The sequence below is a fragment of the Marmota monax genome, unplaced genomic scaffold, assembly GCF_021218885.2.
Source record: "Marmota monax isolate L192 unplaced genomic scaffold, Marmota_monax_Labrador192_F-V1.1 WCK01_AAM20220418_F8-fsc00059, whole genome shotgun sequence".
Lineage (NCBI taxonomy): Eukaryota > Metazoa > Chordata > Mammalia > Rodentia > Sciuridae > Marmota > Marmota monax.
This window is the reverse complement of record NW_026693595.1, coordinates 440,127-454,448: the sequence shown is the minus strand read 5'-3', so window position 1 is coordinate 454,448 and position 14,322 is coordinate 440,127. Positions and strand designations below refer to the sequence as shown.

The window sequence follows — 14,322 nt, the reverse complement described above, 5'->3', positions numbered from 1 at the left end:
TTATTTCTATGCTAGCAACCTGATACCTCCTTTAAATTGGTATAAAAATAACTCTTTAACAACATCCACAGTAATCAGGTCTCACCTCAATATTTGGGGGGGTTGTATTTTTTATTGTTTTTTTAATTACACATAACAGTAGGTTTAATTTTGATATAATTATAAAAGCATGAAATATAGTTTATTCTAATTAAGTCCCCAGTACTTCCCTTTCCCCTCTCCTCTTCTCTCCCTCTGTTCCCTTCACTCTATGATTTTTTCTGCTTTTTATTTATAGGATTGTTTTTTATAGTTAGTGTCTTGTGGTATACATGATAGTGAGATTCACTGTATCTACTTCAATATTTGAATAAAACAGTATACCATATGCAAACACTTGGATTGAGAGCAACAGTAATAAGATTAAAAAGATTCAAATATGATTTGACTTAAATATGTATTTCTTGCATTTAGAGAAAAACATCAGCATGTATTAAAAAGAAATTTGGAGCAGAAAATAAAACTTATTAGACTAGAGGTGAAGCTGATTAAAAAATAAAAGTTACTACAGGAATCCCCAGATGCTGACTGGGGAGTAGGGAGGCTCTGACACACCGTGCACTATCCCTGTGCAAACCCAGATTGTATGTGAAAAAGGGCCAGAGTTAGGGGTATGGATAGTATTGTTAGGTGTCTTTTCAAGAAAACTTATGCAAGGGAAAAACCTTTAGACTCAGTTGTGCATTTTTAAAATGAGGAGCTTGCATATAATCTGTTTCAATAATAATACGAATATTAATATCGATCACATTTCCATGTTTTCATTCACAACTGGAAGCTAATTTCCAAAGTTTCAAACTGAATATTATTTTGACACCTCCAAATTTGTTATTCTATTTTTATTTTATTTCTTCTTCCACTCCTTTTCTTTTTCTTGATCCTAACTTCTTTTCCCTGTTTAATTGTATTACATGCATTTTTGTAAGTCATCTCAAATATTTTATTCAAAAAGGAAGAGCATAAATTAAACAAACGATGGTAGACAACTGACCTGTGCAAATAGATCCTACACTTAGTGTACATGTGACAATCTAAGGACAATGAGTGTGTATACCATATGGTTCCCTATGTAGGACACAAAAACAGGCAAAACCAGGGTGTAATGTTAGGGGTACACATGCAGGTGGTAAAATGATTTTAAAAGGCAAAGATATGCATGCCATAAATATCAGAATACTCATCACCTTTAGTTGGAAGGGAATTGGTAATCAAGGAAAGGTGAACAAAAATTGTCTTCCTGTTCTATTGCTTTTCTTTTTCTTTTTTCTTTTCTTTTTTAAATTGGTTCTTTTCTACTGTGGTGTATTCATATAAGTACATAGCAAAGGTAGGTCAGATTCTTTTCTCTGACTTTCCCTATCCCATTCCTCCTCCCTTCCTTCCATTCCCATTTATTTACTCTTCTGATCTTATTTCTATTCCTTTTTCTTTTATTTTCTTTTCTTTTTTTAATCTTGGCAGCTGTTAAAAGTGTTTCCTTTGTGGTGATTTACTGAGCTGTCTATTTATGTTTTTATAGACATATCTGATATTCTTTTCTGTATATACATTATAGTCTATGTGAATTATACAAAAGAGTCTAAAACACCAAAACAAATTCTACTATTATTTCTAAAAAACAAAACAAAAAAAGAAAAAATGGAACTGTTTATGACTGGAAAGAACAATGTCTGAATTCTATACACTGAAAATTAAGACTATTAGAGGGATGGCTGAAACAGAATGGGAACTGAAGTGCCATAGCTCTAATAAAATCAATGCAGTCATGAAAACAGACAAGGAATAAACAATCTTGCAAAATTCATTTTATGTCAGTTTTTATTAAGGGCCTACTATACGCCAGGCATGGTTCTGGGTACCAGAGGCACAACAGTGAAGCAGGGCACACAGTACACAGGTGCCTTCTGATGCAGCTTACATCCTGGAGTTAGATAACAGAGGTAGGAGGAGCCTAGGGCTAGAAAGAAAGAGATGAGACGGATGGAAACAAGCAATCCATGAGGACGGAATAGCTTATGTCAATACTCAAAGGTAGAAAAGTTCAGAATATCTGAAAAGCCAAAGGCCCTTTTCCCCCAGAACCTAGCAGGGGAGGGAAGATATCCATTAGGTGACATCAGAGAGGGCAGAGGGAAGATGATGCCTTGGTTTGCAGGAGTGGAGTGCTTAGACTTTGAATATGAGGAATTTTATACAGTGGATTGATGACCTGATTTACATTTTTTAAAAAGTCATTCAGACCACTTCATAGATGATGGATATGATGGAGGAAACAGGACAATAAGTTGCTATTATAGTAGTCAAGGAGAGATAGGATGGCAGCTTGGATTGGGCCACTAGTAGTGATTATGGAAAACATGGATGAATTCCAGTTATATTCTAGATGTAGAGTCAGCAAGACTTGCTAATGGATCAATATGGAGGGGAAGGAAATGGAAAGAATCAAGTATAACTCCTAGATTGAGGCTTGTGTAATTGGGTGGTTGGCAAGGCCTTTTTCTGAAATGAGAAACATTGAATAAAAAAAGTTTGGAGTTACAGAAAATCAAAGGGATCTATTAGGGCTGTGCTAGGGTGGTATGAATTAGACATGCATGTGAACATGTCACATGGGCATTGGACACAAATCTGGAATTCTAAAGAGAGGTCATAGAGATATGGGAGATCATGGTTGGAAATAGCTGTGTATTCTTTAAAAGTCTTGGAAGTAAATGATGTCACCTAGTGCAGATTTTTTTTTTAATGTCCAGGACAAAGTTGTAGGGCACTCTGATACTTAGAAGTTGAGCAGAAGAGGAGCTAAAAAGCCAGGTTAAGAAAGAGCAGGTGCAATCTTTTGCACACTAAGGAGCACATTGGAAATTAGGTCTTTTAAGACCTAGAAGGATACATAAATTCTAGAAATGCGTGTCAAATCAACAACTATTTGGAATACCCCAAAATAAAAAGTAACATAATAACTGCTTTGAAAGAGAACTAGTTATATTATGAAAATAAAGAGTGCTGAAATTATAAGAACAAAGAAAACAAGTCCTTTCAGATTTGGCGATGTTAATACTTGACTGGGAAAGTATAAAATCTAAGTTTGAACTCAGTGAATTCTGCAAAATTAGACTCAATTTCTTTCTTATATTTACTAAAGATCTGGGAGCTTATAAAAATTGACCCATTGCTTTCAAATATCTTTACCTCTGAATATATGAGTCACATTAACGTCAGACTTCTGTTATCACCATCCTTCTTGCCAAAACTGTTCAGTGACATTTCATGTCCTCCCCACCTCATAGAAACATGTACGTATATACATGTATTCTTTGGCCAAAGGTCTCCGGGGCTCCGTTTCCACTGTAATAGCCCCCTTTGTGTTCTCCCTCCCAAGCTCTCTCTCAGGACAGCATCTATAGAGGGAGCCCTCATAGGTAGAGAATTTTCATATCCCCTCACATTCTAATTTCTTTTTTTTTTTTTGCATGTGTTCTATTCTTATTTTATTTTTTAATTTTTATTTGATTTTTTAAAAAATAAGTGACAGCAGAATGCATTACAATTCTTATTACATTCTAATTTCTAAGCAATAAGGAAATGATGTTCACTTTCCAGCAGCTTCCCAATGGCACTTCAAGCCTAATCTTATGAGACATCTCCAATATCAAGAAGAAAACAAGATTTTCTTTTTTTTACCATAGCTCTGTCTTGATAATTCTGAAAACTAAGATAAAGATAACAAATAAACAATGGTCTGCATCACTTCTAATTTCCTAAATCTGAGCAGCAGCAGCAGCAGCAGTCACAAATTATTTCTTTGTACTAATGTATTCATTTTCTATTATTTTGCTATTTGTAAGATATCATAATAATGAAAAATTCATGGACAACTTTCTTTCCTACTAAATAGCATGTATTTTTTAATAATAAACTAAAATTCTTAGTTTACATGATAGTTAAACAAAATATTCTCTAATGCTTGCCTGCACGACACATTAGCAAAAAAAAAAAAAAAAAACAACTTAAGCTTAGATTCCTAATTACCTTTATTTTCCTTCTGCTCTATCACAAAAAGAAATGGGATAGTTGAATTCATCTCCCATAGAACATTCTAATTTCATTTAGAATATTTAGACATCCACTGCCATAACAATATTTAAGGCAGATTTACTGGATTCATTAGATGTAAAACCTTTACAGGAACTATATAACGCTTGACCTTTTCCCCTCCACACTGTGGTAGAGAGCAGAGTCCTTAAGAGAGCTAAGTCAACATATTCTTGGCCTTCCTCCTTTTAAAATTCTTTCAGTCTGTTCCTCAGTTTTGAAATTTCCCGAATTAAAAACTTCTGAGAAAAATCTGTATTTACCAGGTCCAAAATAAATTATTGAAAGAAAATAAAAGCCTTACACCAAAACCAAACCAGTGTCTTCCATGAGAAAAGAAGTGAATTTTTGTGGTTTTAATTTCCAGACTTGAAAGCTACTCTTTGAAAGCCCCAGACTCCACTGAGGGAGATGAAAGAAATTAGTAGAATATTGTCATCCCTCAGTATCTCTGGGTTACTGCTTACAGGACTGGACTGCTGTAGACACCAAAATCTGTGGATTCTCAAATTCTATACATAAAAGACTGCAGTATTTGCATATAACCTAATAATCCTCCCACATACTTCAAATCATCTCTATATTACTAATAATACCTTGTAAATGGAAGTGTTTAACAAATAGTATTTATAATGTGTTGTTCAGAGAAAATGACAAGAAAACAGTCTGTTTGTACATGTTCAGTACAAACGCACTTTTTAAAAATGTTTTCAATCTGAGGTTGGTTGAATCCATGGATATAGAACCCGTGGATCCAGAGGATTAACTGTACCTGATAACAGGGCACTTTGACCTCAGCGCCTAAAATGGGCTGAAGATGGAGTGTGTTACAGATGGGGGTGAATGACCTGACATGATATCATCAAAATAAAAAGTTCATGTTTTTGCCATCCATACAATATTATACAAACCAAGCACGTACAAGTGTCAGGAGATATTTCAAGGTAGTAACGTGGAATTCTGGTCAACATTCACACTGTTGCAAGGCAAGAATCACCTCTGGAAGCTATTAAAATGGCCAGAGGAGCCATTCCAGCTCTCCAACAGAGGTGCAGCAGTGCCATTTAATATTCTTGTCTAGTGAAACAGCACAGCCCCTTCGTGCTTATTTTTAAATGCACATTTTTAATATCCAATATAATGTTACTCTTTAACAAACTCTTTACTCCCTGCCTCTCTGATGAAGCTTCCTGTGGTCTTTAAAGGGATTGTTAACCCAAGAATGGATCACAGTCTTTCTGCATGAGCAGGTTGAGAGACACCCCATTAAGCCTTCCAGTATTTACTAGAAAGACCATCTCTCACCTCTGAGGAGATGAGCCAGTTGCTCAGTGATGAGCTCAGGAGCCTCCTGGAGAAGCTCTTTCAGCACGAGGGATGAGGAAGACTCCCGGATCTCAAACTCTGTGTCATTCTGTTCAACAGCATTAATGACCTTGACAACTGCTGATTCCAAAGTTTTGTCTTCACTGCAGAGCAAATGGAAGGGAGGGAGAGAAGGATACAGGACATGATTTCTCGCTTTTTGGAATTATTTACTCTCTGCTCCCTTACAAATAATGACTTCCTCTCAATAGTCAACACTGTGAGTAAATTCAGACAACTCTCAAGAGTAGGGTCTTACTCCATGTCTTCACATTTCATGTCTACTGAGTACCTCCCCAAGATTACCAGAATATCTTCACACTTTAGCAACTCTATCTCATGTTTCATTGTTGGAAAATAATAATAATAACTAACACATAGTGAGCTTCCAATACAGGCCAGACTCAATTATAAACATTTGAGTGTGTTATCATATTTTCTACTATAAAATGATCCTATGAAATGGGTGCTGGTAAAATCCCTGCTTGATACACAGGAAAACTAAGGCACAAAGAGGTGAAAAAAAATGTGTTTGAGGTTATACAACTAGTGAACAGACTAGCTAGTATTTAAGCTGTCAATTCAGCTCTAAAACTTGCACATCTAGTCACTCTGGTTTAGAAGAAAAAAATGCCTGGGCTTATGTAATGCAACCATCATTGTTATATGTGAGATGGGGTGGATTTTATCAAATATAGGAAGAAAACTATGAATAGAACCAACTGTATTCTTTCCGTCAGGAAAAAAAATGGGTGACAGTAGGAAATGAGAATCTCTATTTATTATTGAAAAATATACTGTTTCATAAACAATTCCAAAGTCAGAGATCACAATTTCAATCTCAAAACCAGCATACATTTTTTTCCATTTAGAAATAGTTAACACATAAATTTTAGCCAAGCATATGATTATTCTAAACATCAAGCTCTGGTTTGGGTGTAATGTGAGCATCTCCCAAAGGTTCACATGTGAAAGCTTGGTCCCCAGGGTAGAGTTATTAGGAAATCTGTGAAGCTTTAAAAGGTGAGGCCTAGTGGGAATTCCTTGGGTCATTGGGGTCATGTCTTTAAAGGATTATGGGAACAGTCTCTGTGGGACCATTGAGATGTGGCTCAAGATGTGACTATTTGACTCCTACACATGCTCCCACCATGACGTGCCATCCTCAGCAGAGGCCCAAAATGATGGGGTCACCTGATCTTACATTTGAACCTCAGAACCATGAGCCAAAATAATCTCTCTTTACTTCATAAGTAACCTATGTTAGATATCTCATTATGGTGACAGAAAGCTGACTAATACAACCAATAACTAAACTTGTAGTCCCTTGTCAACAGTTGATTGCTACATGTTACTCAACAGAATTTCATTTGTTTCAAATGGCATAGGAATAAGATTGTTTTCAAAACTCTTTATAAGTAAATGAAATAGGACTAATATTACCATATATTAATACCTATGTATTCACCTCCCCAAATGGTTCAATTTAAAAATTATTAAATAAAAAAGTTTTTATTTCATGTACACTTAGATCAATATACACTGGTGCAAATCATGAACAATTAGCGAACTGTCAAACTACATAAAAGTGTCACTAAACACCTCCATCTCAAATTATGGAGGTGTTTAGTGACACTTCATTCAGTAGCAGCAGAAAGTCTATCAAAATGGCATCTTTAGGGCTGGGGTTGCGGCTCAGTGTTGGAGCACTCACCTCACACATGTATGGCCCTGGGTTTGATCCTCAGCACCACATAAAAATAAATAAATAAAATAAAGGTATTGTGTCCAACTACAACATATATATATATATATATATATATATATATATATATATAGTATTTTTATAAGATCCTTGAAGACAGAGAATTTGTCTTATTCCTCTTTATGTACCTCTAGATCCTTGCACCAGTTAGCAGCTCTTAAGTACTGTTTGAAGGAGGCAGAAGATCCAAGTTCTAACATGAACTCTTCTGTTAACTGCATGTAGTTCCTTGGGCAAGTCATCCTGACACTGGGTTGCAGATTACCTCTCCATAAAATAAGAAGTATGAACTATATGAACTTGCAAAAATCCATCTTCCTCTTATAGAATAAAGTGCTGTGAATGAACAAACTGATGATCAAATGATTTTCATGGCCCCTCTCTACATATTTTTCCATTTCGTTACTGAGATTTTTTTTCTTAAGAAACTTTCAGTTTTATCTAGTGTTCATTTCAATTTTCACTTCCTATTTTTAACATTAGTTCATAAGTCTGTTGTGTTACTATAAGAAAGTGTTTGAAATGATTTAAAATCATGATTTTGATCAATTTGCAGACTTTCTACTTAAAGATGTCATATTTGAAATGCAAAAGTAAAAGCAGAGTTGACATAATAACCCAAAAGTTGTCAAAAAGGAAGGAAAAATATTCCCCTTTCTCTGAATGACCTCTGCTTTTTTCTTAACTGTTGGCAATTTTTTGTTCCAATTATATAAAAATAAAATATGCTTGAATAGAAATAGAAAACTAGATGACAACAAAAATAATAACAGTAGCTATCTTTTAAAAATAATAAAAATGTAAGACTAGAAGTGGTTCATTCTTTGTTTTGTTTTGTTTCCCTTTTTTCCATTTTGTGTTTTAAATTTTTCTACAGGGGCTAGAAGTGTAACTCAGTGGAAGAGTGCTTGCTTAGCAGACACAAGACCCTGCTGATTTCAATCCCAAGCCCCAGGCAAAAGAAAAAAAAAACCTATAATGAACATATATTAATTTTATGATCAAGAAAGAAAAAAATCAATGTTTTCTTTAATGCTGAAAATTTCTGTTAAGCCAGGATCAGTGGAGTATGCCTGTAATCCCAGTGGCTCAGGAGGCTAAGGCAGGAGGATCTCGAGTTCAAAGCCAACTTCAGCAAATTAGGAAGGCCCTAAGCAACTCAGCAAAAACCTGTCTCTAAATAAAATGTAAAAAAAGGCTGGGGAATGTGGCTCAGTGGTAAAGCACCCGTGGGTTCAATCCCTGGTACCAAAAAATAACAAAGATATTTTTCTGTTAATATTTTCTGACATTTTAGAAAACATCTTTATTGATATTCTACCGATGATACCATTCAATGTTCCAACCCTTTCTTCTTGTGATGATAGTTTGTATATATTTTTGCCTTGCAAAATACTTGTTATTTCAGGAAGATTTTTCAGAGAAATGTGTTGACTTTCTACTTAGTGATATTAGGTATTCCTGATTAGTTTTGCTCCTTTTTGAGGTAAACAATTAAACATTAAAGCACCATTTGCTGAGATACCAATTTTTTTTTTGAAGCCTCTGAAATCCTCTGGCCAGTCTGGGCCTCCAAGTGGGCTTCCTACTGTTCTGCTGATGCTTGTCTTTGTCTGATCACCTTTCTCCCCAGGCCTTGTCTGCTGAACTCCTGCTTCAGGGTCTAGACCAAAGACCACCCCTACTGCAACCTCCTCCCTCCAGAATAAATGGTTTCTTCACCCTCCCCAGTGTTACTTGGGAAAAGGTTGAAAATAAATGCAGTAGATAGAGTTCTCATCTTCATTCTTTCCAGCATGTAGAGGCAAATTGCTTTGTTTGCTGCCAAAGTATCTGAAATGGATCCACGATCAGATAGGATTTATCGATATACTTTCATTCGTGCCTTTCATGGCTTTTTTTTCTCAAGTCTCAACCATGTTTTTACATCTTTATATAACAAAAGGTTCACCCTGCATTTGGGAAATAGGTCCAATTGATGTATTACTGCATTTCATAGATAAGCAAGATTCATCTGGTTCTGATCTGTCCTGGAAATCTCAGTGTTTTTTTTTTTTGGTTTTTTGTTTTGTTTTGTTTTTTTTAATATTTATTTTTTAGTGTAGTTGGACACAATAGCTTTATTTTACTTATTTATTTTTATGTGGTGCTTAGGATCGAACCCAGAGCCTCGCACATGCTAGGCGAGCTCTCTACCATTGAGCCACAACTCCAGCCCAAAGCCTCCGTTTTTAAGACATCTGCCCAAACCACAACTATCCTGAGCAAGGTGATGATTGACCAGGAGACCTTCATTAAGGGGCCAAACCTCCAGAGCTTCACAGTGAGTCTTACCTTGCCAGGACGTTGCTGCCAACGAGTGTTATAGACAACTTCCCTTCATCATTTAGCTGATGCAGGTTAATCTCATCTCGGAATATGTGGAATGATTCAGAGATATTCAGCTCTTCTAAAATAAATCTTGTCTCAGTGAAGTAGTTGAATTCAGTTCTTGGAATATTTAGCACTGGTAAACAGAGAACCCCAGGTGGGCTGACCTACCAAGAGAAGATTGACTAAATCACCAAAACAGCAGGAGGGAAGACACAAGGACATTTTCTGCAGCTTCAGGGTAATTAGTAAAAGGCATATAAGTCTTTTGGCAGTACCAAATCATTTGACATTCAGAACCAAATTTTCCTGAATACAATTAATAGAGCATTATACACTTAGGGGTAAGGGGCCTCTAACGTTTTCTAATTTCCTTACTCTTATTGAAACTTCTTATAACCTACTTGAAATAGTTTATGTCTCACTTCAACCCCTCCATGATTAAACCATGAGGCCTTGAGTTCCAGCCCCAGCACTGGGGAAAAAAAAAAAAAAGAAAGAAAGAAAAGAAAAGAAACACTATATAAGTTACTGAAAACATTTAGGAACCAGATTCAGCCCACACACTAACTAAAGATTGTGATCTTGACTGATTTCTTATATTATATTAAAAAAAAAAGTCTTTTGTTCACAACCTCATAAAAACTTTTATGTCAATCAGGGGAAACGGGAGATAGGTAGGAGTTAGAGAATTCCAGATTCCCAATAATAAGCTTAGTTTTCTATAAGAATGTTTAAAAAATAAAGGTGTGTTATCTTATGAGTAAAGAGCAATAAATCTTATCATTATCATTAGAAGCATGTAGGGCTTGGTAACATCAGATTTCTGCAGTCTTTATTCTTATATCTCACCAGCTCTGTCACAAGCTTGTCATCTGTCTCCCCTTTCTAGCATTACGAAGGCAGAACTTTTGGACTGCTTTGTCCCATCATGCTTTCCAGTACATAAAACAGTCTGGCTCTAGTAAACATCTAATAAACATTCATTGAATGAAACAAAGGAGCCAACCATTACTATAGTACACAAAACACAAACCTGCTCCAAAAAAGTGGGGTTTTCTTACCTATTGCAGGTAAGATGATAATCATTAGCAATACATGGATGGCAAATTAGTTTTTCTAATTCATTGAGAGTTATCTCTAACTCCTAATAATGAAATAGAGAAAGGAACCAATACATGAGTCAAGAGCATGTAGCCTGAGCCTATCCTGGAAGTACCTATTCTGAAGTTGGAGTCAGAAGAACTAGGTTCCAGCCCCCTCTGCTGTGTGAATTGGAGAAAGCCTTTTTCCTCTCTGAACCTCTGTTTTCCCTATCTGTAGAATGGGGCTCACTTACTAGAGTGAGAAAGATATAAATGGGATAATACACAGGAAGCTACAAAGCCCTACATTTATGCCAAATATTAACACTCTGAGAGGGAGTATCAGGATCTCAGGAAAATTTTAATGGAGGTATAGACCACTATTAGGGCCTGGGCCCAGTAAACTAAGACAATGCAGAAAAACACAATAGAATTCCCAGTATCTGTCTCTTAGGTGATTCCACATTTGTTCCTATGGTGGCAAGGCTTCAAAGAAGAGCACAATCGTGAGTCTCTTTATATATCTATTTTATCTCTCACAATTATTCTTCCCACTTCTTTCGTTGGATATTATATTCATTCAAAACATTGTAGCTACTAGTGGTGGTGTTATTATTTATAATTTTCTTAAAAATCCATGCCATTAGAAGTCTAAACATCAATCCAGTTCAGTCAACTGTATGTTCTCTACACAAGTGACAGGTTTTTTTAGAAGTCAAAAAACCCAGTTAATAAAGTTAGTGTTTAAAATGCATGTCTTACACAGGCACATTTATCTCCTCCTACCAATTAATCTCTGCTGTAAAGTTCAACAAATTTTAAGACAAATTTGATAGAGAGCCCACATGTAGAGATCAGAATATTTTACCCATCATTTTCATCAGCTGCTGCCCTAAAGCGGTTCTTGCCACCCACAGCTCATTCTGGAAGACTGGGTTTCATGTGAATTTAAATCACTCTAGATCAGCTATGCTTACTGTCAGGGGCCAAGGATCCAAACAAAATTGGAATAAAACAAACCAGACTCTGGAAAATTAAAAATTGTGTGAGATTTTTGGAAATAGCATCCAAACATCCAAACAGGCTTTGAGGCAATAAAGAATATCAGGAGCTGATGAATTTTATGGAAAGAAAATTTAAAAACAATTTATTGATGGCAATTTGTAAATCAATGGATGTGTAACTGATGTGAATCTGCAATCTGTGTATGGGGTGAAGGTGGGAGTTCATAACCCACTAGAATCAAAGTGTGGAATATGATATGTCAAGAAATTTGTAATGTTTTGAACAACCCACAATAAAAATTAAAAAAAAAAAAAAAAAAAAAAAACAATTTATTGAAAGGTCTTTTCCACTTTACCAGGTGTGTTTGTGTTTCATAGAGTAAAAAGATGCCCCTCAAGAGAGATCATCTTTACTGAGGATGACCATGGTATACAAAATCAGGTCTAAAAGGCAAAACTGAACAAGGACTTATCAAATGTACATTTGACATGGAATCCTTTTGCCTCTAGAAATGTCAGTCAGTATTCTCTGCACTTCATGTAATCTTCATGCAAGTTATTTCATACATATTTTTCTACCTCCAAGGGTAAGACTATCCGACAGGATGACAAAAGAAAATAAAAAAATCTGGTCCTTATACTGTAGTTCTGAATTCCTATAAAAGTTATAGATTATTATAAACATTTTTAATTTTTTATTTGAAAGCAGGTTTTATTTGAAACCTGAAGCAAGGTTTTATGAAGATAGTAGTAAGGACTACCTAAAACAATAGTTAACATATAGATGGTGCTGCTTCAATGGTTGTTGATTTGTGGATTATAATACCTCACTCTCTGCAAAAATAAGCCAGAACATAGAAAATTAAGTTAATAGCTTCCCTTTTTTCCTAGAAAATGCATGTTCTTTAAAGGTACATAATAATTCAAGTATAAAAGACATAATTCTCCTTCCTCTCACCTTGTCTAGAAAGTAAGCATAGGTAAAGGCAGAAATGAGAGAATCCAGGTCACATGATTTGGGGCCAATGACCACATGAACCTTCTCCAAGCGTTTGCTTCGATTCTGAAACAAATTTAAATAAAATGTCACAATTTAACTTGCAGAAGTCAACAGAAAGAGGAAAAATTTCAGTTTTTTTAAAAGTATGCTTTATCTACATTCATATACTATGGCAGAAAGTCTCGATTTACCATGACTTCTTACATGGGAGCATAAAATCTGTACAATGTACTCAACATTCCAAAATGTTCACTCCAACCAATAAATTGTCAGGATGAGAAAGTTTAGCTTTATTATGATTATCCACAATTTCACTTCATTTGACATGTATTTCTGAGTCATAATTTTTTAGTAAAAGATCATTATATATTATACATTTACTAAGAGATCCTATACATTTAGGAAGAGTTGCATAGAATTCCATTATTATTTCCTTATATCAGACATTATTCTTTTTTCAATATTTATTCTTTAGTTTTAGGGGGACACAATTCTTTATTTTGTTTTTATGTGGTGCTGAGAGTTGAACTCAGTGCCTCACGCATGCTAGGTGAGCGTACTACCACTTGAGCCACATCCCCAGCCCTAGACATTATTCTTGATATAAGAAAAAAGCTCAGTTACATATATATATATATATATATATATATATATATATATATATATATATATATATCCCTGGCATGTGACATAATCAAACACACAAGCTGTTGAGGTACACTTTCATGTCATGTTTTGGGTGACAGGATACTGTCTATGCATTGTTATTTAGTGATGATAACACTTTCCTCACTCAGAAAAAGTAATATGATTAGTATCATCATTCAAAATACACAAATTACTGTAACTGCTCTTAGAAAGTATATTTAATCCCCTCTCTGGAAGTGAACAGATACGGAATTTTTCCTGGTCAACTAACTCAATAGTTACTTAAAACTCCTTTATAGGAGGCTGGCGTTCTTTTGAAACATTCAAAGAACCAACTGATTCTAGAAAATTTCATAGTGAAACAGCTCAATATGGACAGTTATACCATAATTTAATATCTTTATAATATATCAGAGACAACACATGCAAATACTTCCCTCACTTATCACCACTTGTTTTAACCTCTCTGTTTAGGAAGGACTAGAAAACCAACCTAGTTGTAATACAGCTCCAAAAGTTCATGTAAAAGGTTAGACTGGTCATGACCGCTTTCATAGTAATTTTTTATGTACAGAACAAAAATAAAGCATGATTTAATAAGCTACTAAGTATTTTACAAATAAATCTAGAAATTTGTTAGTATGTACATGCAATCGCTGGTATCAGAGTCAGAAACAAGTTACTAAACAACTAGGTTTTGCCCTAAGGAACAAAAGGTAAATCTGGAAGAAGGCTGGATTAGAGTGTGTCATAGGCTAAGATGCAGGATGGACGCTGCCGGTGAGTCACCCAATATATGTCATATTCACAAATTTAAAGAGCACTTTTTAAAAATATTAAGATCTTGGTTCTCAGGAAAAAAAAATCCCCACCATGATTTAAAGTATGGGATAAACTCTCTGAAGATATAATTATAACTGTCCCTCATAACCACCAAATCTAGCTCTCATTCCC

At 35.1% G+C, this 14,322-nt stretch overlaps 1 protein-coding gene across 9 annotated transcripts in view; it reads right to left on the bottom strand.

The window, feature by feature from the left end:
- Positions 1-14,322, bottom strand: part of Prune2 (prune homolog 2 with BCH domain) — a 266,156-nt gene that overhangs the window by 209,032 nt on the left and 42,802 nt on the right. For all 9 annotated transcript variants that reach the window (XM_046459424.2, XM_058583989.1, XM_046459423.2 and 6 more), the window contains exons 2-4: positions 12,679-12,783; positions 9,596-9,798; positions 5,437-5,600 (exon numbers count right to left, since the gene is read on the bottom strand). In XM_046459424.2, coding sequence (XP_046315380.1) covers positions 5,437-5,600; positions 9,596-9,798; positions 12,679-12,783 — 472 coding nt within the window. The remainder of the gene's footprint in view (positions 1-5,436; positions 5,601-9,595; positions 9,799-12,678; positions 12,784-14,322) is intronic.